General features: G+C 41.1%; 1 protein-coding gene across 3 annotated transcripts in view; it reads left to right on the top strand.

The window, feature by feature from the left end:
• The first annotated feature begins 217 nt into the window (after positions 1–217).
• The window catches only part of CHAF1A (chromatin assembly factor 1 subunit A), a 270,727-nt gene continuing 246,771 nt past the window's right edge, over positions 218–24,173 (top strand). For all 3 annotated transcript variants that reach the window (XM_069216496.1, XM_069216495.1, XM_069216494.1), the window contains exons 1-3: positions 218–481; positions 10,715–10,768; positions 12,007–12,830. In XM_069216496.1, coding sequence (XP_069072597.1) covers positions 424–481; positions 10,715–10,768; positions 12,007–12,830 — 936 coding nt within the window. In that variant the 5' untranslated portion in view covers positions 218–423. The remainder of the gene's footprint in view (positions 482–10,714; positions 10,769–12,006; positions 12,831–24,173) is intronic.

Genomic DNA, 24,173 nt, shown 5'->3' with positions numbered 1-24,173 from the left:
AATAAAGAAAATATTTACATTGAAAGCAGTCTTTTTGTTCAGACACACTGACATTTCATGGACCAGGATCAAAACTTTCGCATGACAGTGACGCTACCAAGAGGATCCAATCCACGTTTAGTTCACCTAGCGCAGGCCAATCACAACCTTCCAAAGAGATTGGGCGGACTCAGTAGACGGAGTTTCTATCTTCTGGCTCAAACCAAGTTACGGCGAGAGCGAAGTAGGTGTCACGTGATCTCGGTTCGGCCTATCGGATGCGTCCGCCGCGGCTCCCTCAGACGTTCCCGCCAAATACGAGAGGCGGCTGAGGAGAATCACCGGGAGGGCTGAGGGGTGCCGGGAAGTAGCTTTGGAGGGGGTACCCCGGGGAAAACAGGGGCTACCGAGCAGCAGAGACGACGGGACCGCGCAGGAAGCACTATGCCCACGTCCGAGGAGCCGGCGGTTACGACTGTCTGCCCCCGGAGGAGTCCGGGAGGTGAGTGCGCGCGAGAGCTGGATAGAGGGCTGAGAGGCCCAGGCCTCCCCCGGAGGGAGCGGCCGAGGCAGGGAGCACTACTACAGGCTGCACTACTGACATTTCCCTCTCACTTTCTTTCTCCTTTTTCTGTAAATGCCCCCTGACTGACGAGAAATGCTCCGGGCCCACCCCCAGTGTCCTCACCTCATCATCCAGGGCCCAAGCCTGTAATGTTGAGATGCATCCTGACTCTGTGTCTACATCCGTGTGTCACGAATATCCCTTTTGCGTAATATGATGTAGTCATGTCCTCCATAAAATATTTTGCGAATCATAAATCCTCACTCCCCTTTTCCTCAGACTAAGCACCCTCCCCCCCCCCCCCCCCTTCACCAGTGGACAGAGATACACCATAATTCTGAATGACCCCTTTCCCTGCCTTCTCCTCAGCCCACATCAGTAATGAGCCTCTGATATGTAGCAGTGCATTTCAGACGAGACTTCTCCTGGAAAAAAAAAATACCCTATGTTAATCGTCTTGCTTTCATTAATGCTTCAGTTGTCAGCGAGGCTCACCTCGCCCTAACAGAAGCAACTGGGAGTTACACTGTATTGCAGCTTTAACATAGCGCCTACTACCTATCTGTGGGACACTGAAGCGCTTACCTCTCATGTGTTCCAAACTGTGCATTGTATGGTGTGCGGTTGGAAGGGTGTTATCTTTGTGATCCTATGGGGAAAGTGTTTCCAGGTCATGAGTGAGGACCCCGTGGTGCTGTTATTGTGTTATGGGATGTTTTGTGTGGGAGTATGGTGGATGATGTGTGAGCCAGCTGTATCCTTTTTATGGTTTTCAGTATGCTGTTAGCCTTGAACAGCTCTGCAGGTACCCTTTATAGTATCTCTTATCATTAGAGTTTGCTTAGCTGGTTACTGCACTGGGTTGTCCTATCTGAGATTTTGTGTATAGTTGTGATCCTGAGCTGGCATGTTTAGTGGGAGAGAATAGTGGAGTGATCTGCTGGGATGGGCATTTTTTTCCTGTCATCCCTTCATTGTCACCGTGATCTAAAGAAACACCTGGTGTATAGATAATTGGGGCCTGCAGGGGTTGACTACATTAAAGTCCTCCCAATTGTCCAGTTATTCTATGCATGTTAATTTGGAGACATCTTTTTTTGTTTTTGTACAGTACTGTGATGGACATCCCTGGTAGTAGTTTTGTCTTTTGTGAATGTAAGAGGTATACGTTACAATTTGCTGCTGACAGCAGAATATCATGGCCGGCCTTGTATTGCATGTATGAAATTACATAAATATTTAATGCACTAGCAACTTTGCCATTCTTATCTGCACAGTGAAAACTGTTTTCAGGTTGGGTTGTTTTACTTCCGTGGGTTTTAAGCTGAAGGTGCCACTGCTTTTCTGGGCTCTGTTGCCAGAATGTGGGGTGGTGGAGTTATATTGGGAATAGCCATGTTTCCATCTTTTTTTCTGAATTGAATATGCTCCTGGATGCTTCCTGAAGCAGGCTGGTAATGAGTTCTAGAGCTTTGGTGGGTAGGAGGGTGGTTTACTGAAATAAGTGCCTTCTGCAGATTACTTATGGTAAAGTGGTGCAAACCTTTAGCCCAGTGTTCTGTTTTGGTTTGTATTGCTTTAGTTTAACTTGTAGGTTTAGCGGTCCTTTTCTTTGGGAGGCCCTGTGGAGACTACATAGGGCTTTGAGCATGTCCCTTCTGTCTATAGACTGGTGTGATCGCAGGGCTGGGAGTCATACGTTCTCTTGGGTGAAAGTGGAGAAGAAGCCCCCCATCAACTTTTGGATGAGTTATATTTTGCATATGATGAATGCAGGCATGCCAAGGTTTAGGCTGTTAGCATAGTACAGCTTGGATATTGAGGATGGTTTGAATTGTATGCAAGATATGGAAAGACGCGACATTGTGGAAAAGGCTATCTTTTTGACATTAACGTGCAGTTCCTAGAATAGGTCTGAATACATGACTGGTCTGAGGTTTTTATCCTGTCTTATTGGAGGAGACAACCTTTTCAGGCTATATAGCAGTAGGGTAGTATTCCAGTCATTGTCTCATGGTCATAATCTACACATTTCCAGTATTGAGCTTTAGATAGTTATTCATCATCCATGTGTTTATGGCATGAAGGCAGTCATGAAGTTTTGAATCATTGAGGTCTTCTAGGCTATCCATTTTCAAAATGATTAGGGTGTAATCTGCAGTTGTAAAAGGTGAGGTTGAGTAATTTATTCAGGTTTAGTAAGGGGTTAGGTAGATGTTGATAATAGAGGGACTATGATAATCCCTAAGGGATTCCACAGTGTGGTTTGAGGAGCAGATGTGAAACTACACTTTGTACGTCTGTGAGATAAGAACCAATCCATTATAAAGTATTTTTATTGACTGAGGTCGTGGAGGCTTTGTAGATACATGTCGTTGTGGACGGTGTCAAATCCTTTTGATAAATCCAGAAGCAACAAGGCAGCTCTTCTGTTCCTGTCCATTTTGGGGTTTTGATTATCCCTAGATGGATATAATGGCAGAACTGCCTCTGCCTGGTGTGACTCTGGACTTATGGTCTGACATAAAGCCATCATGTTCTGTAAAGTTTGAGAGCTAACATTGCTTCCTTAAATTATTTTTCCTATGAACAACTCATTTGAAATGGGCCTCTAGTTTGCTGAGTCAAATGCGTCGAGGTTTTTCTTTTTGAGATGTCGTCCGATATAGGATATTTTGAGCTCAGTTGGGAATTAATCTAGTACCAGGGGCTTGTTGAATAGGCATCTAGCTGCTTTTCATGCACAGGTTATTTTTAAAGATTTTTGGCAGTGCTGGGTCTGAAGGTGTGATCCAATTTGTGCGGCTGTAATAATAACACTGAGCAAATCTTTTTGCAACAGGATATTGAAATTATGCATTGCATGCATCGTTGTCTCTTTCTGTGGTGGTTAGCTCCAGTGTTTTCAATCTTTTTAATTTTGGAGATCAATTCATTGGATATTCTGTCACAGAAGTCTTATGATTGTGGTGTACTGGCACACTGCGCCACGGAATTCTGTTTAACTTTTATGGAGTTCTTTAGAAGGGCAGTCTGCCTCAGTTATGCACATTAAATAGTGTAGTTTTTGTGGTTCTGATGTTACTTTTGTAGAATGTTATAATGGCATGCATTTGTCTGTTTCATCTCTTGATTTTTCTCCACATGTGTTGTCGTATGGTGAATTGTTTTAATTCTTTTGATGTCATAAACCCATGTAGTATTTTATGTGGATAACCCCTTGATGTGGTTATTATTTTTGTCATGTTTGTCCAGTGCAGTGGCACTCGAGATTTAGACAATATGATTCCTTTTAGCTGTATGTATATTGTGTTTTTTTTTCAAGATTGGTACAGAGTTGTTGGATGTCTTGTTCTTTTTAATTGTCTTCACAAGTGTTTGTTAATGGGTTTTTGGTGTTACTGAAGTGTTGTCGTTGATCTTGAAAGTGATGATATTGTGGTTGCTGCTGCTAATTGTTGAGTTTTAACTGTAGTGCCAATATGACATCTAGAGTGTCCCACGCAGTGAGTTCGGCCAGGAACAATTTTTTGGGCGGTTGAGGCTTCAATGTTGGTTTTGTAAAGAGAATAGTGCTTTACCCATTCTTTCACCCTAAAAAGGGGAAGAAGGAGGCCATTGGATGTAATGTGGTGGTTTTGTCCTTCACTGTAACATTTTTGAGTTCATCATTACTCATATCCTTCTCCCCTTGTTTTTTTTTTTTTTTTTTTCCCCAGTTATGCCAGGTTGATCTGAGTTATGTTTTTGTTGGTTCCTAGTGCCTTTACTTGCTTTAGGAAGGTGGTCACTGTTTATGTTTTAGTTTTGAGGTCATGGTGGCGTGTGTGTAAGGAGAGAGACGATAAATGGAAGTTTCTGAGGTTTATTGAAATCTCACGAAGTGAAACACATCTTGTCGCTCCGGCCTCTCCCAACGATTTCCTCCCGAACCCCCACTCACTCCCACGTTCCCCGTTCTACATTCTAGACATTCCCCTGTTCTACATTCCAGGCATTCTCTGTAACATACTTTCCCTCTTTAAACAAAACTAAACAAAAACAAGAATGTATCTGACAAAATGATTAACAAACTTAACAAAATTAATATGGTAACCCACTGCAATAAAACATAATAAACAGAGTCCATTTTATTTTAATAGCCATTCTGTTAACCTAAACAAAATCCTTGAACTTGGCTGGTTGACGTCTTGCCCTAAAGTTGGACTTTACTCGTGATGCAACAGAGGTATCCCCCACACCAACGTCACTGTCACACGTCTGCACAGACTCTACCTCTCCAGATCGATCCTCCACCACATCCTGATGATCACAACCATCTTCATCAAATCGCATACCATTTCCAATCCTAATCAAAGGATTTAAAACATCACTCCTGTCCTGGTGCATGTCATTCCATGCACACTTTGCTAGTCTACTTACATTCCACACTTTTCCATCCTGCGTAACTCTATTCCTGAACACTTTTATAACCTTCAAAGCCTTTCCAAACTTAGCCGCACCTTTCACCAAGAAACCAGGTTCACGCACCTTCACCCACCTCAAAACAAGATTCTTTCACTTTCCACTTATCATCATACCTCTTCTTGAAATTCTCCTGTTTCCTTCTTACCCTCTCTCTAACTTCTTCAACAGAGACAGCCTCCCAGTTTCTACTCTGCTTCTTCTTAAACCACCACGGGCACAATTTAGACACAGGGTGTCTACCTTTTAAGTAATCTAAACGGACTCACCTCCGTGGTACTTTGTGGAGTAATATGATAATGCCACAGCTTCTCCCTCAATTTCTCTTTCCACAACCCACCAAATCCACGTGCCCAGAGAATACTATCTTTAAGAACCCGATTAAATCTCTCAACTTGACCATTCCCTTTAGGATCATATAAAGGAGTAGTTACATGTTTGATGTTACTGTACCTAAGAAAACTTTTCATCTCATTCGAAGTCAGCTGGATAACATTATCTGAAATCAAAACTTCGGGATAACCTTCTCTAGCAAACACCTCCTTAAAGAATTCAATAATAGTCGCTGATGTCACCTGGGCAACTAACTTTACCTCTGGCCATTTGGAAAAATAATCTAACACCAGAGCATAACGTGTATCTGTTGGAAGAGAAAAGAACGGGCCCGAAATGTTGAATCCTAATTTCTGCCAAGGAGAACTCGGCCAGGGAACAGGAATAAGAGGAGCAGGAACAGTCTTCAACATTTTTTCCTCCATTCTCACACACACACACACACACACACCACACTCCCTCACTACCCTATCTGCCATTTTATCCAACCCTGGCCACCAAAAACAAGTACGAATAAGTCTTTTCATGGATGACATACCTGGATGACCCTCATGAGCTAGTTTTAAAATCACATCCTGCATTCCCTTAGGGGGAATACATTTCCCTTACTTAAACAACATATCATTTTCTATGTCCAATTCATCTTTGACTTTACCATACGGCTCTACTTCAACAGATACACTCCTCTGGCTTGGCCAACCCTCCCTCACATATTTCTTTACCTCTTGGAGCAGTAGGTCCTCCTTATCACACCTGATCCACTCATTCTCATCTATACCACCAAACTCAGCAGACATATAACCCGACACAGCAGATACAACATCACACTCCAAAATACCCTCACAATCTCCTCTCCCCATCTGGGGAAGGCGTGACAAACAACCAGCTATAGCATTGTTTCTTCCTGGCACATATTCAATTTTGAAACAATACTCCTGCAACCTGGATACTAATCTGGCAATACGAGCAGTAGCATTCCAGCCTCCACCTGGAGATAAGATACCAACCAAAGGTTTGTGGTCTGTTTGCAAAATAAATTTAGACCCCCAGATATAGTCCCGGAAATGTTCAACCGCCCAAATGCACGCTAACAATTCCTTTTCAATTACTGCATACCTCCGCTCTGCCTCAGTCAAAGTACGAGATGCAAAGGTAACATTCCACCTGTCCTTCCCACACCACTGAGATAAAACACCCCCAATTCCATACATGCTTGCATCCACCGTCACAATGCATTGTGCTCCCACACAGAAAGGCTTCAACGTAGGTGCCTCAACAATTTCCTTTTTGATCTTCTCAAACGCATCACTTTGTTTACCAGTCCAAACATACTGGACTCCTTTGCGTGTGAGCTCCCTCAAAGGTTCCATCTTGGTAGCAAAATTCTTGATAAATTTGTTATAATATTCGCATAAACCATTGAAGGACAACAACTTCTCCTGATTGTCGGGCACTGGAGCATTAACTATAGCATCCACAAGAGATTGTTTAGGAACTACCCCTTCTCCTGAAATAGAGTGACCTAAATACTCAACAGATTTCGCAAAGAAATTGCATTTCTTCGCCTTCAAGGTCAACCCATTCTCACTCAGTACTCTACACACATCCTCCACATGCTGTTTATGTTCATTCTCATCCTTCGAAAAGATTAGAACATCATCTTGAAAACATTTTACGTATTTGTCCATATCCTTAAACAGAGGAAACATTGCTCTTTGGAAGACAGACGCAGCTGATGCTAAGCCAAAGGGCATCCCTTTGAACTGGTATAATCCTTGCGGGGTGATAAACGCTGTTAAATGCCTAGAGTCTTCTGTTAACTCAATCTGATGGTACGCTGATCTCAGATCCAGTGTGGAAAAGATGTTCGCCCCTTCCAACATACTAATGACCTCATTGATCTTTGGCAAAGGATGGCAATTCACGATGATATTGGCATTTACAGCTCTCAGATCTACACATAGTCTCAAAGATTTATCTGACTTTTGTGCCAAAACAATCAGAGAAACCCACTCAGAGGACTCAATCTCCTCTATCACATCTTCATTTACCATCTCTGACAATATCTGCTTTAACTCTTCTCTCACACTGATGGGAACATTTCTAAGTTTCTGAATCAGAGGTTTAGCATTAGCCTTAACCTTGATTTTATGGCTATAATTGGCTAATTTACCTAATTTATTAGTGAAAACTTGTGGAAATCTAGATGTAGCCCACTCACTTGCTTCTCGTGACTCTACCACCAAGACAGGCTCCTTGCACCGGGGGTTCAGAATTATCCCCAGTTTACCTTGGTCTCTCCATCCCAGGACATTCACACCCTTAGCAGCAACATACAATTTAATGTTCGCACATCTTCCTTTAAAATTGATATCAGTATCCACAAAACCTATCACCTCAATAGTGTGCCCTTCAAAACTTTCTGCAACAATATCAGATTCTTTTAGATCAGACTTATTCCATACCCCGTCAAAGATAAGGTTAAAATAATCAAGTGTAACAATGGTCCAAGGAGATCCCGAATCAGCCATTAATTCCAATTTCCTTCCAGCAACACGCACTTCACACCTTGGTTGACTTAAATGTTCATACCCTATCACATTTCCCTACTTAAGCGACAACACCATGCCTCTGTGCTCGCCATCAGACTCCTGACACTCTTCACTGTCTTTCTTGACACTCACACACGCCATCTTTCCCTTGGCAACATAGTTCCCTTTCTTAACATCTTTGCATACCCGTGCAAAGTGTCCCAATCTTCCACATTTCACGCACTCTTTTCTTCAGCAGGACACTGAGGTGACGAAGCCAGGTGGTTCAAACTACCACAACGAAAGCATGACGTTTTTTCCGGCCTGTCATGTTTTACCCACTTCCTGCTAGCTGTAGTATTCTTTGCAGCAACATTACTATTCACATTACTACCCATCATTGCACCCACCACCTCAGACTCTAAACATTTGACCTTGTCAGAATCTTGTACTGTTCTCATCCATTGTTCGGATTGCTCTAAAGCTTTCGCAGTTGCAATTACATCTTGTAATTTGGGATCACCCATAACCCAAAGATGCTCTTGGATTTTCCTGCTTTTAACATGCACAATAATTTGATCTCTGATCATCTCATCAGTCATATTTCCAAAATTGCAATGTACTGATAGACCACGTAACGCTGCAAGAAATTCATCAAATGTCTCTTCTGAATGTTGTACTCTTGTGTAAAATTTGAATCTATTCAATGCTAGACTCGTGGTAGGTTTGAAGCTCTTCTCCAACCTCATTAGCGCCTCCTTGAAGACATCCACCTCTCCATCACCTTGATCTTATACCAGTATCGGGGGTAAAGTTCTAAAAACCATTTGCCCTTCAGAACCCAAACATTGCAAAAGAATATTTTTCTTCCTTTCCTGTGACCTGTTGTCATCATCGATAGCTTTCATGTAGCTCAAGAACTCCTCCTTCCACCTAGACCAGTGCATTGGTGGATCACCTTTGCTCTGTAAAAATTTAGCTGGTGGTTCAAGCTGCATGGCTCTGTCTTTTCACCGTGAGGAGAAAAGAATAAATAAACAAGATAAATGTCAGATTCCACAAGTAATTTTCCTTTAAAAAAAAACTGAACCTTTCTAAGGTGTTCTAATCTGAAAAATAGAATTTTCAGATGTAAAAATTGGCCTAAGCAAAAAAAAACGTCAGAACAGTCCTCTTTTAATGTTGACACTAAAACAAGAAAGAAAGTCCTTCCACCATGTTCTCATAAAAAAAAAAAAATTGGCTCTGCCCACCGTCAAACCAATACAGCACAAGAGGCAGATATGTAGGACTTAGGTAAGCGATCCTTCATCAGCGCGGCCTCTGCAAGAAAAGAAACACTAGTAGAGCCCAGAATCCGTCTGAGTTCAAGAATTCCAACAACTGACGCGCTTCAGCAAGAACAAAAGACGTCGCGCGGCGCGTTGTTCAAAATAATACCGCGCGACTGTCTTTAACTGCCGTTAAACTAACAGGCAGAAAGATTAAAAAAATAATAATTTACTGTAAAGTCCTCGAATCAATTATATGTCTTTTCCAATATTCGCCGTATTAAGGCAGAGCAGGTAGCGTTTCTTCCTTGCTTAGCACTAAACTGTTCAGGCGGGCGTCTTCTATTTCTTTGCTGGGCTCATGCGTGAGGTCGTCATTAAATCGTCGCCAAAATGTTGTATATAAGGAGAGAGACGATAAATGGAAGTGTCTGAGGTTTATTGAAATCTCACGAAGTGAAACACATCTTGTCGCTCCGGCCTCTCCCAACGATTTCCTCCCGAACCCCCACTCGCTCCCACGTTCCCCGCTCAACATTCTAGACATTCCCCGTTCTACATTCCAGGCATTCTCTGTAACACATGGGTAGGTGGAAGAGTGGGTTATTTAAAGCCCTGAGAGAGGACGACTTGTGATAGGTGGAAAAGAAACTGTTGCTACAAAACGGAAGAGTTAAGGGATGTAGAAACATTGGATTCCACTGCATTGGTAAAATCCAGAGTTAATCGCCCACTCCGTTCAACTCAGACAGCAGATGTTTGAAGATAATCAGTCTACGTTTTGGCCAATTTGCTATGAGCTACAGTTTTGCTCATATTGAACGTATGTCATCTTAGAATGCTTATTCATTAAGCCATCATATCTTGCTTACTGGGGAAAGCAGGATTTAGATCGTCCCTCAAAATCCTTAGATCAAGGTCACTTACTCCTTAACCAGTGCTGGTCCGATTTTAAAATGGGCACTCGTTCAATTTCTAATTGAAGCAGGGCAATGGTGACAACGCACAGCATGACCTATGCACGTTTTAATAATCATGCTGACCGTAGGCCTGCACAAGACTTTAGGAGAAGGTCAAATTGTTTGAATATGGACAGCATAATAGATTCTGGATAAAACTGTTGCCTTTTGTCATTGTTTTGTGCCTCCTCATTTACTTGAATAGCCTTGCATATCCTCAACTTTTACAAGTCATTCACTTTCAAGATTTAAATTGAATAGGGTATTTAAAATATAAAATCTTGTTGTTTTTTGTGGGAGAGAAGGGCATGGTAAGGGCTTAAAGTATGTTGGCTGCTTTTTAATGTTTTAAATATCCAATTGACTTAATACATTGTAAAACAATCTTGAATTTTAACAATAAAACATAGGTGATTGTTTAATTTTAGTTTCCATAATTGTTTTGTGCCTGTGTTAATGTTGCTGTTGAATCCACCCTCCTTTCTTTCTCTCTCTCTCTCTCTCTCTCTCTCTCTCTCTCTCTCTAGTTTGGTTGTAGTTTTAGTTTCCACAATTGTTTTTCTGCCTTTGTTAACTTTGTTGTTGAATCCACCCTGCTTTCTCTCTCCCTAGTTGGGCTGTCAAAGGAAAAGAAGTCTACTCCTCCTGGAAAGAAACTCGTACAAGGTAGTGTGTTTGGGTTTTGGAGATAATAGAGCTCATGCACGTGGTTGTCTCATGAATGCCTATATTTCATTATTTGAGGTCTGTTACCAGGGCTGTTAAAGCCATTAAACGCCACATTTATTTTTGTTAGTGAAATTTATGTTGAATAAAGACCTTTTGTGGTGTATCACCTCTTGCAAGCAGTTTTTGCAGCTGGCTTTGTGGATTCTATGTGATCTGTGTCTTGGAGGACCAAGTGTTGAAAATTATATTGTCCTTTTGACATTGCAGGTGCTTTTTGTAACAAGGAGGAAGTCGGAGAATAACCTAAGCCAACAGACCAGAGGATCTGATTGCTCACGAGCAAGAGCCCTCGCACACCCAAGAGGGTGTCATGCTTCACCCTTTTGAGTCAGTTTAGATAATTATACCAGCTTCTGGCCAATGCCCTTTTAATCATAAAAAGGGTTCCTGTATACAGACTAGGATATCACTTAATTATTTGGAACTTTCTCCTTACTCCAGTCTACTCACATTGCCACACAGAACACTGCACCTCACTCTTCACATCAGCAAAAAACACAAAAGAACTCCGCCAGAGAGCCCCCTAGTGGGGCCTGTTGGGCATTGCAGCACCAGCCCAACGAGGAGCTGTCCAATGATTAAGCAGGACACGGTATTATTGAGTATGTGAGGGCTCATGCTCCTGAGCAACCAGATACAGTACTCGTTATTTGCACTGTGTATGACCAGTGCAGGTTATTTGGCCTACCCACTCCAAGTCCTCCCTATACATCCTTATTTGTCTCCCAAAGTACATGCCATGTCACCTGGCGCTTTGTCCCTGATTATTTGTATGAGATCTTAAATTCCAATGTACATACCATTAACTTAATGTATTGAGTATAACTTCTCTCGAGCAACTTTCAAGGTTTACTAGCTCTGGATTTAGAATCCGTGTGAGAAATTAAATAAGTCCATATATGCAACAATGATTTAGACACTCTTAAAGTGGTATGATTTTCTTTTTTAATGTGCCCTAGAGTAATAACTAGATCTACACAGAGAACATGAGACGGTCATTTCCTAACTGGGCTTGGGTAACTGCTTTGCTTTGTCTGCACTCATTTTATTGGTCAAACCTTAATTAAACAATTATTAGTAAATCTTCCAAGCTGAAAGTAATGAAAAGGTATGGTGTGATCTTGTATGATCACTATATATGCTTTTACACAAGAGATTTTATTCCTCTTTTGCAGCTCGGTTGCCTTTCAAGCGTTTGAATCCTGTACCAAAAGAGAAGGTGGAGGGAGTATCTGATGTGAAAAAAGTGAAGCCTTCTCAAAATGCTTCCAGTCAGAATCGACTCCCAAAGCTGGACACATCTATGGACTCCCTTGAGAATGATTGCCAGTTGAATCCTGAGATTGTCTCCCCGCCCCTAAAAACTGTCAATGGAAAAGGACCCCTGGATCAGTTTCTAAAGCGGAGGACTGATCTGCCTGACCCTTCAGCCATCACTATAGACTTGACTGAAGACTCGAACAGTGCACACGGATGTAGTAAAGAGCTAAATGCACAGAAAGATGCTTCTAATAGGACTGTACAGCAGGTAAAAATTCCACTGAAACCTGATTTGTCCAATCGGAATGATCAATCTGAAGTTCCCATGGAAACTGATGAACCAAGTTTGAATACATTGGCTTTTACGAATGGCGATTCCAAGGATAAGCCGTCCAACTTATCAAATGTATTATCAGATGGTAAGAGTTTAACCATGTCTCAGGAGAACCGGGCTGTGATATTTCAGGGTAAGAAGCCAGTGGTGGTTCTGGAGGACATTATGATGACAAAACCTGCTTTATTGGGGACCAGAGAAGGAAGTGTGGTGTTTAAGGACAGCAACGAGGTGGTAGAATCACATATCGAAGTAGAATCGGCAAGCCCTGTCAGTTCTCCTTCAGTAGACAGCTCACCTGTTGCTGGAAGGTCACCAGTGAATGGAAACTCGCCTTTGGCTGAATCTACTCAGGAGAACAAGAACAGTACAAGTCCATCATCGCTCACAACACCTAGGCGCAAGGTAAGTGACTTTGTCCTTTCAATATTTCCTATTCTCTTGTGCTGGTATAGTGCAAGTTGACCTGTAGCCTATTCACTCCTGATATTGGTCAAGATTTGATAATGGTTTCCAGATAGATGTAATGGTTGGGGGCCAAATGTCTCCTCACATCTATTAGATTTGGGTTTCTTGATGCTGATGCCCTACATCCCAATATAGAAACTGACATTGCTTCTTTAGATCACTGATAATAGATGGTTGCACCATGAATCCTGATTTGTGAATGATTACACTTAAAGTAGTGCCAAATTGTGAGTTGGCGTCTTGCCGTTTGCAGGTGCAACACGGAGTTGTCTTTGTCATGTGAGTACACTTGAAGTTTTGCATATTAGCTCCTTGAGTGAACAGACAGATCTTGCTGTTCTGAAAGGATTTGTTGTCTGCTTTTTGGAAATGAGTTTGATCTAGTAGTGGTAAAGCTTTTCTTTTGATTTTGCACATATTGTCAGTTGTGTTGGAGGCACACTAAATCTCTTAATTTATTCAAGCTGTTGTGGGTCTCCAGAATCTTTTTAGATACACATATTATAATAAACCCTGAATCCAGATATAGTTATATTAAATGACCTCCTTTTGTTTTCATCCTTTCTCTTCTACCATGGCCTTCTTGAAGACAATGTGTGTCAAATTGAGCATGATGGTTCTTACTCTAGAGATGAGTGCATGGTACTTTCAGGTGAAGAACCACTATGCTGCCTAAATAAGAACGTGGAACTGTTGCTTTTTATATCGCCTAACTACAGGGTAGATTTCAGTTAAGTGATCAAATTCTATTATTGATGCTGATTTACTACAAATTTAGACAAGATACATAATGTCAAAGGGACAGCATCCAATTAATGGAAAAAAAGTGATAAAAATATTCCAAATGTATTAACTTTTCTTACACACTTCTTTTATTTTTAATTGTGACCCACAAATCCTTGCACACTCTAGCAGTGTTGTAATAGTTCTGGGATGTGCGTTTCTACTTGGATGTAGAGGGTACCTACATACGGAGTCTGTCTGCTATTGTTCAGTGTCTCTATTTATTAGTCACTTGAGGTCCCATCAGCGGCCTTGTCTCCACCCACCTCCACTGTTTCTGCCCCTCGTGCATGCTCCCAGCATCCTGTCTCTAGTGTCTTTATTTTTTATTTTTTGTAACACAATCTTCTTACTCCTAATGTTCGTGCCTTAATGCATGTGTGATTACATCTTACTGTGATGCACTGAAGATGTTGTTTTCCTGCCAGGCTGCCTGATTGTTGTGTTTTTGGAAGGGCCTGTGAAATCACGTTTCTGTTAATATATTTGTGATTTCAGGTTTAGAGATTGGTTGACTGGAAGCATTTGCAGAGCCTGTTTAGCTGGGTGTGGTAGACACTATAGATGTTCATGGGTGCTCTTCTATGCCAAGAAGCAAACTAATTTTGAATGTCTGTAGACACTGATGCAGTTGCTGTTTTCGCAGTAGCTTGTGTTAATGCAGAGTAGTTTCAGCTTTTTTGTAAGCAACCTGAGCTACTTACCATTAAGCTGTTAATCCCTGTTGGCTGCTGGTAAGGAGTCCTATTGCCAGTACCCACATCCTCAAAGCCTGTATGCAGTATGAGGCAGGAAGCAAAGGTTGATGAACTGATGGTAGCAGGTCAAGTCCTTTTGACTGTTGATCCTTCTGGTACCAGCACAAGGACAAAATGTTGTTTTGGGCCCAGTCTCCTGTAGCTGGTTGCCTTTAAGGCCCTTTGCTATAATGCTGATTAAGGGGTTTAGAAAAGGATCTAAAGATTTGAGTAGCACCTGGTTGATCAACTTTGTCCTTAATACAATTTGACACTCTTCTACTTCTAGCTCAAATACTAAGTAAACCTCTTCAAACAAATTGCAGAAGCCTCTCAGCCTACCAACCCAAATTATTGATCAGAAACCAGCGCATTTATTTGCCTTGCCTACTAAAATGCATGTGAAGTGGAAGAATGCAGAATGCCATAGTAACCCAAATTTTGCTCGAAGCTTGACACCAGAATCAAAAATTTAAGGTCTTGATTCGCACATGTCCTATGCCACTAAAAGTTGGCTTGAACATTTTCTCTGAAGAGAAAGCTTTGATATGTTTAGCTTATATTTGACTCCCAAGAAACTCTTCTGCCAAGTGTGATTTCTCCTTCACCTTCATTATGACGCTGACAAAAGTGATTGCAAGAAATGTTATTATTAGTGTCTTGCCATCTCGAGGAATAATCATAATCCTTGTCAAGGTGATTCCGCAAAGTCACTAAATTAACATGCACTCTGTTCCCTGGTAGCTATGACACAGACGACCCATGCTTAACTTTGGGCAATGCATTATAAAAATATTCAGTGCCAAAAAAGTAATAAAGTAGAAATGCAGCCTAATAAAAATCTCTAACCAAATTACTGAAATAGAGTAAACATAATTACACCAAAATGAAAAATATTCAATCAAGGCAACAGAAAATATGGATTTTTAAAAAGGTTTCAAGTTGGAATAGTACCAACAAGCATAATGTGACATTGATAGTCAATGGTTGCTATAGCGTAGGGCCTAGGTGCCCCAATCAGGTTTGTCCTGATCGAAGATTTTAACTTATGACTTAATCCTTTAAGTAACAGTCCACCGCAGGTCCACTTTTAAATGGTCTCACACAATAGGCGCAGTCCTATTCTAGGCCTCGAGAAATGCCGATTCCCCAAGTGTAATGAAAAGAGAATCAAGATTTCATTTAAAGACACAGTATAACATTCATATCTTTTAATAATTGACACTCCTACAGCATCTGTAAAGAATCTTCAAACAAAATAATTCCAAAGTAGAATCAAAACCAAGGCCATTAGTAGTCCCTTCACAGAACATTCCTCCTCTTTAAATGCAGCAAACTTCATAAGCATGAAACTTCTGGTCATCGCCAGTCAATCTCCTTCTGTCAATATGCCTCTTCATCCTGTTCTGTTGTGTCTCTAAAAAAAGAAACCATAGTATTAGTGTAATCTATCCCCCAAAAACCCTTATAAACCTTAAAACAGTAGTTAATATCAACACACATTTCTTTATTTTTAATATTGCAGCCGATCTTATTCATTAAAAAAAAAAAAATCATATGGGTAGAGGTAGATGGAATGTTAGCCTCTGTGTCTTTTAATGAAATCTTGATTCTCTGTTCATTATGCTTGGAGAATCACCATTTCATTTCAAGACCAGAGGCTACTATTATGGATGTTGAAAACCCTTCAACACTGCATTTGTCAAATGCCTTACTGACCTAAAGTGATGCTTTACAAATGTTTCTGCATTCGACCAATCGGTCGCTTTTAAGATCTCTAATCTCCCACCAGAAAGATGAGCTTTAGAGGCCAATGCACCTCTCACAGTGTGCCTTAAACTGTTGAATGAAGTAACAAATAACAAGGGGGTGCCCCCCTAGTCACTGTTTCTCTGGGGAAAGTATGCTAACTAACAAGAACCTCTTGTTCGAGATGCCGAACGTGGGGTTTGAGATGCGGTACCTGACATGAAGGATTAAACTGTTAAGCACTTATAATAGAACTCTAGTAGTGAGAAGTGATTGGTTTGCTTTGCCAAGTCAGCCATAAGTCAGTAAATTATGCTGGCCAAAATAAGTTCCCAATAGTATTAAGGTGCCTGATGAAAAACATGGACATTGTCTGAAGCTGATGCTCTAGCAGTTCAATAAGCTGAGACACCCAAAGAAACATGTGTCTTTGCATATGGCTACCTGATGGGTGGATTATTGCTTGAGAATTTCACTGCATAGCCACCAGTGGACACTTTAGTCTAAAAATTATGGTTTTGATAGGCTGAGCAATGTCATGAATAAACAAATGGCAAATGCTATACATGACAACGTATGAATAACAAAATAGTTTTTTCATGAAAACGAAGCTTGCTGAATGGTTGTTCTCAATAAAACATTTGTATGTTATAAGAAGTACAGATTTGAATACAAAGTGCACAAATGCTGGATTTTGCAATTTATATATAAAATGTGAATTATCCTTTATTTTGTACACATCGATTGTTGCATCTCACAAACACTTATGTGTTTTTTTTTTAGTTTTTTTTTTTTTAAACAAGTGTTTGATGAAATGATTGGTCCTGTTTCTCCCCCCCCCCCCCCCCCCTCTTTTGGTAAACTGCTGAATATCAATACCTGCTTGCTCCATAGCCCATTTGATCCATCTTGCTCTAGTTGCACTAATCATTGCTCCAAACAGTTTCATGTACTAAATCAATAATTGATTCTCACCATCCTTCCTGAATTCCAGCATTCTGTTTGAATATTCATTCAGATATTCAATTAAAAACCATTTTTGACATCCTGTGAACTTTGGATAAAATTTAGAGGTAGACATCGTCTTTGTTCTTTTCCATATTTAAAAGTATACTCCACTTGGTCCATTAATTTTATTACTTACCTCCAACGCCTTCTCATCTGAAACCCTTCTGCAGGATATCAAACACAGCAAAGAGGCCAGTTTAACTGAAAATATTTTCAAATCCAGATACCTATTTCCTGGAAAGGGCTCAAACAACACTGAAAACAAGTTCACATCTCACAACACTTCATATCTTTCTCTAGGAGGCCTTTTTAACCTCATGCTTTTCAAAACTCTACACACCATAGTATTTCTTCCCACAGTTCTTCCATCCGGACGAAGGTGTCCAGCAGAATTAGCTGACCTATAACAATTCTAAGTTCTGTAACTTGGTCATGTCTCAAATTGCTCTACTAGGAAATTCACCACTTCTAGTACAGGAGCCTCCACGGGATCCATATTCCTCTCCATGCACCACCCTAGACCATATTCTCCATTCCCCTTTATGCCTTCTTGTTTCGGATGCCCAAGGCTCTTGGAGCAAATCAACAGCCCTACTCGAAAGCCCCTTGAACCTGTCAGATCTCCTGACGCCTTCCAGACAAGAAGGTTCAATATTCTGTCTAGCACTAATGGATGTTCCTCTCCTATTCCATTCTCTAGTTGCCTTCTGATGTCAGAATAAAAAAAATGTACCTCACATTCCAATTCCATTACTGTTGGAAACCACACTCGAACCCCCCCCCCCCTCGAAACAGCATCACCAACACAGTCAGATACTTCTGTCTTCACCTTCGTAAGAACTCTCTGAATCATTCCAAAAGGCGGGAAGGCATAGGCTCTCATTCTCTTCTATTTCTGTTGAAAAGCATCCACTGCACAAGACCCTGGATCTGGAATCCAACTGAAGTACTTCTTTAACTGGTATGTATGTCTGCTTGCAAAAGATCCACTTCCAGCAGACCCCATATGTTGTCTATCTTTCTGAAAAACAAAGAATTCAACTTCCATTCTCTGAAATCTCTTATCTTCCTTGAATTCCAATCTGTTAGCATATTCATTTGCCCTGGTAAATACTCTGCCATTGCCACAATCTTGTGCTCCATGCAGAAATAAAATGATTTTGCTGAATCTGACAGGCCACGGAATCTGCTCCCTCCTATACGATTGATATACGCTACAGCTGAGATGTCCATATTCATCAACACTGTCTGCCCATCTAAAAATTACTTGAAACTTTTTGAAGCATACAAACCTGTTGGCTCTAAACAGTTTGTTTTATGCATCTCCTCTCCTGACTACAGTCCCTCTTTCTGTCTCTTTCCCAAACGTGCTCCCCAGCCTCTCAAGCTGGCATCTGTTTCCAACACGAAATCCAGCACAACCAAAAATTGCCCGTCATTCCATGCTCTTCAACCCTTTCCTCTCTTGGTGATACTCTGTCCTCGCACCATAATGCTTTCCTCAAAGCCTCTATTTTATGCAATGCACGATAATGAAAAGGTGCTGGAACAATCACTTGGATGGATGAAGATAACAAACCTATCATCCCAGCTAAATCTCTCAAAGACAATATTTCCTTTTTTAATGCAAGCAACATTTCCTTCCTTATCAATTTAACTTTCCTCTCTGGAAGTTGAAGCATAATTTTCACAGCGTCTACCTCGAAGCATAGAAGTTCCATCCTCTGAGCTGGGACCAAATTTGATTTGTTAGTTATAAAACAGAGTTTTTTTTCTAATAAACCCCTAACCATAATTAACTCTTTCCTCAACTGTTCCCTTTCCTGAGACATAATCAAAATATCATCTAGGTAAACTATTAGCCTTGATCATCTCTTCCTCAAATAAGCCATCACTACTCTTGTCACGTTTGTGAAGCACCAAGGGGCAGAATACAAACCAAAAGGCATACACGGGAACTGATTAAACAACATTTTCCAACAAAACTGCAAAAACCACTGACTTTGCTCCTGAATTGGAATAGTGAAGTAAGTGTCCTTCAAACCAAACTTCACTAACCAGTCGTCTTATAATAACATCTCTTAAACAATGGATCCCCTCCATCTTGGAAGAGTCTGTATGTCAAAATCCTGTTCAACTCTTAGATTAATAACTAGTCTCCATACTTTGTCTTTTTTTTTCTGAACTAAAGTGTGCCTATGAATCCTCTGATAGCTCTGAAACTACCACCGACCTTTGCTCCTCTGGCATACTTAACTCTTTGTTCTCTCACCTGCTGTGGCTGATCCATAAGCTCTATCTCGTAACCTTGTATTGTTTTCAAGACCCAAGGGTCTTTCGTTATCTTCTCCCATTCTTTGCAAAAATGCTTCAACCGCTCTCCTACCCTTCCTCGAGGAAAAACCAATGGTAGTCACCATCCTCACCTTGGGTGTCTTGAAAATGTTGTCCTTGTCGCAAGCCTCATCCTGAGCGACCACCTCTAATTGGGTGGAATCCTGCTGAGGCCTGACAAACCCTCTTCCATAACCTCTGGCCTGGTTATTATAGTGGGACTTTTGTATTCGCCGGCTAGTGGAAAGTTCCCCCCCTCTACTGGCCCTTCCGAAAACACCTGTCCCAAAAACCTTTATCATATTCACCTGTGCTTTGTCTACGGCAACTAACAAGTCCGTGCCGTCTCCTCATCCTGCTTCAACACCCTCCACATGCTCCGCAAGATCTACAGATGGATCCCCACAGATACAAGAACAGTCACCCAAGCTCTCGTCAGCAGCAAACTTGACTATGAAATGCCCTCTACGCAGGAGCCCTGGCCAAACTCCTCATACGACTGCAACGCATACAAAATGCCTCTGCACGCCTGATCCTCGATGCCCACAGCCACATCACTCCCCTTCTGAGAGACCTACACTGGCTCCCCGTCAACCAAAGGATAACCTTAAAGCTCCTCACCCACGCACACAAGGTGCTTCACAAAACCGGTCCAGCCTACCTCAACAGACTACTCACCTTCTACACCCTGTCCCGCCAACTCGGCTCAGCTGACCTCACCCTCGCCACCGTCCCCTGCATTGGAAGAGCGACTACCGGAGGCAGATCCTTCTCCCACCTCGCCGCCAAGACCTGGAACACCCTTCCCTTGCCCCTACGACAGACTGAAGACCTACTGATTTTCAGGAAGCGGCTCAAAACCTGGATATTTGAGCAGTAGCAGCAACAATCTCCCCCCCCCCCCCCCCCCCCCCCCCCACCGCCCTTGAGACCCTCACGGATGGTAGTGTGCTCTACTAATACACTGACTGATTTGAATGTTGGCACATACTTTCCTAGGCTTTTAACAAAGCCTTCCCCAAATAACCACTTTGCGTCTTCTCTGGGGTCTTTGTCTGCCATATCACCCAACTTTGGGCTGATTTTCATAAGAACAGCTCTTCGTATTTCTGCCGACAAAGCTGCAGTGCCCTCTGGCACCATCCTCTTAACAGTTCCAAATTTACTTCTGTTTCATTAATATATGCCTATTATGCTATGTCAAATCCTAGATAATTGTCCCAGGGCGTCTAAAGCCTTATCCTGACATTGCTTTAAGAAAAGCTTCAGTCACTTTTGTGGGTCTCTGCCCATCCTAAACAAAAAAAACAATAATCTTGGGATCTAAATTTGATGTCTCACACACCTTATCAATCACAGGCCTAGAACATTCAGCTTTCAGTACTCTTCTTACTTCCTTTTCAAAGGGTTTTCTGAGCCACTGCTTTATAAACTTGTTGATGTGTTCCATTGGCCTCCACTCACCACTTTGCGGGTGTCTAGTCTTAAAAGGAGAGAACATCTATTCTACAGGATTCCTCAATACCTCTTTAGAGGTAGTATTCTCACTTTCATCATATTCGGTCTCAAATTCATCATCTTCAACTATGTCCAAGACACATTCATCCAAATCTTTATCGTCCTCAGTCAAAGGTTCCAAATCATTGAATTCCTCATCCTGAGTGTCACTATGGACAATTACTCTTTGTGTGCACCCTTTCCTTTCGTATTTATTTTGCTCTCTTCCATGTTTTTTTTTTTTCTTCTTTTTTTTTGTCTTTCTCAATCGTTCATCCTTTCTGTCCCATATTCTCATCCTCTGACACGGAGAAATTCCTTGCATGACTCATCTTTCCTTTTTTCCTCTTGTAAAATGCCATCTAATGTCTTTGACCTGTGTCCTCATTTCTTGCTGAATAAGTTTATTTCCTCATTCATCTCTGACTTCTGAAAACTCAACACTACTTCCCTACTCAGCCTCCATAGTAATATCTCAACAGCAATACCTTTTGATACCAAAAAAAGTTCCTATTCTGAAATACTTACTTAAACAACTAATTCTCCACAAAGAAATGCACTTGAAGTACTTCACTAAATAAACGTCCCCTTCTTCAGCTCAGACCGATATGAGTGTTCTACTGTTCTTTCTAACTGTATTCTCGCTAACACATGTACATTCATTTACAATAGCCCAATCTAAGATGGCTGCGGTAATCTCGCAAGATCATGGCAAGCCAACTAGTGTGCGGTCAAACAGCTGATCTGTCATGCCACTGAAACGTTTGAGGTTCCGGGCTCGAGGACAAAGAAAGAAAAGGCACGCACTACACTCACTCCAGCCTTAAGGGGATTTTTCATGTGTGCATGGGGCCATGCTGGTGAAGCACATCAACCAGCGCGCGTGAGAGCCTCATTTTTTGATCGGATAAAGGCATGCATGATTACAATTTACATACGCTCGCACGCCTCTTAAGACTACCCAAAAGGTAACAATGAGGTTAAAAAAAAAAAAGCAAAACTTTTTTTTTTTGTGTGAGAATTCCTGTAGTAAAATATGCACAATTATCATTAATCGTGCAAAACTTGTTAATTGTATCCTCACTTGAATGTATGCTTTCATAAACTAGAAGCCCCCTTAAATCAAACTAATGCTCTGTTTCTTTTCCAATTAATCATGCTTCTATTAATAATGCTAAAGGTACTTATCCCGTCGGGAGCAATATTTAAAAGAGGAGAAATGTGCTGTGAAGGGGCTATTTATGGTCTACTGTGCTCTGATTTTGGGAATTATTTTGTTTGAAGAGTCTTTACCGATGATGCAGTAGTGGCAGTTATAAGATATATGCATGACGGTAGCCTCTGGTCTTAAAATAAAATCTGACTCGCCATGGCGAGTAGAATTCATCAGGTCAAGGTAAATTTAGAAAATACTTGGCTGTTTTGGAGAGTTGGCATTGAATATGTGTTCTGATAACTCAAAGCGAAGGAGCAAGAAAATGCCTATACATCTCTCTCCTTATCTTTTTTTTTTTTTAATAAATCTTGTCACATCTGCTCTGTGCGCAGAGATCAGAAGTCAGTTTACTTCTCTGACTGCAGAGTTCCAGGATTTTGTAAAGTGAACCAGTCTGACCTGCTGTACAAAGAGTATGGAATGAGAGGCTGGAGGGTGTCTGATCTTTCCTAACACATTTAAATAGCTATAAATAAACTGTACTTCTGTGGGATGAAAAATATTTTAATAGGATGAAAACAAATCCGAACACTTTACTTGGTGATATGAAAATGAAATGTTTTTTCAAACCCAGTTTTCACTGATTTATTTTTAATGCACTATATAGCTTTATCAGTAAAGCTGCAAGTTTGTGGGAAATTGTTTGGCCATTTCAATGGAACTTTTACATCTGTGAATGGCACTTCCCTACCATATCATGCTTTAGTAATGTATTTATTAAAAGTGAGTGTTTAAACATCAACTGAGAAACACTCCTGGCAATGCTTTTAGAAAACTAAGAGGCAAGTTGGGGAATCGTGCGTACGCTATATGTTGGCTACATTCTTCATTTACATGAAGCAAACGTTTAGTCTGTTTAATCAAACAAAAGTTATTTTGTACAGCAGAAATGCTGAAGTTGCATATTTGCAGATGCACTCATATGTGAGAATGAACTAAAAGACCACTCTGCAAAATAAAATATTTGCCTAGAGTTGGGTCTGGTACTTTTTAGTTAAGTCGGGATAGCTTATTCAAGTTACTCCCTCTGCAGGTCTAGTAATGTTTTTAAGCTTTTTCCAGGCCTGTATTCTGATGTTCTCCAGGTTGAATGATGTTGTGAATTAGGTACTTGGAGATGCCACATTTATGACTGGCCCACACTTGTGGGTGGGAATGAGTTCTGGACATGTCTTAACCAAGGGGGTAAGTTTCCTTGCCAACCCTACCCCCTTTAACCACTCTGATGAATGTGAAATTCCTGGACCACCCTAAACTTGACATCTGAGGGCTAGTGGTGTGCACTGTTTTTAATCTACTTGTCCTTTCACATCTAGCAATAAAATCCAGTTTGGGGTAGTCACTGTTCCCACTATAAACCCAGAGTAAGAAGTCAGGTAGCACAAAAGGTTTTCCAGCTGATGCACCGCGGATACACAAGCGTTGTTTTGACATCCTGTCTCCTTTCCAGTGCACCCCCAGTGTTTTTATATAAGGTAAAAAATAAAATAAAAATAAAAAAGACCGATCAAGCAGGCATTGCCATTCAAGCAATATTGGACATTGCAATGTCAATTAGGATGCTCACAGTTCAATTTGGCATATTTTGTCAGGTTCAGAGGAGTCAATACTGCCCGTTTAGGTCAGCCTATTTATTGTTGGTTACTAGAAGTGGGACATCAACTGCAGATTTAGCCACCAGGAATTTCGGTAGGGAAATGAGTAACTTTCTAAAAGTTACTTTTTCTTAGTAATTATTAAAAAGCTGATAACCATTGAATTGAATTTTAAATAGCTATTTTAAAAAAATGCTTCCCTTCTTCTAACTAGTCCTTTTCCTGAGATACAGTATTAGGTCTTTTCAATCCATACTCTGGTTTTATATATAGGACATACAGGCCAGCCACAGTGGGGGGAAAACATGCTTTTGGGTGCTTGTCACTGTACGGTCATATTAATGTTAAATTTGTACATGTG

This window comes from Pleurodeles waltl, chromosome 12 (genome assembly GCF_031143425.1).
Source record: "Pleurodeles waltl isolate 20211129_DDA chromosome 12, aPleWal1.hap1.20221129, whole genome shotgun sequence".
NCBI classification, from domain to species: Eukaryota; Metazoa; Chordata; class Amphibia; order Caudata; family Salamandridae; genus Pleurodeles; species Pleurodeles waltl.
The sequence above is the reverse complement of the archived record's forward strand: the minus strand, read 5'-3'. Positions and strand labels throughout refer to the sequence as shown.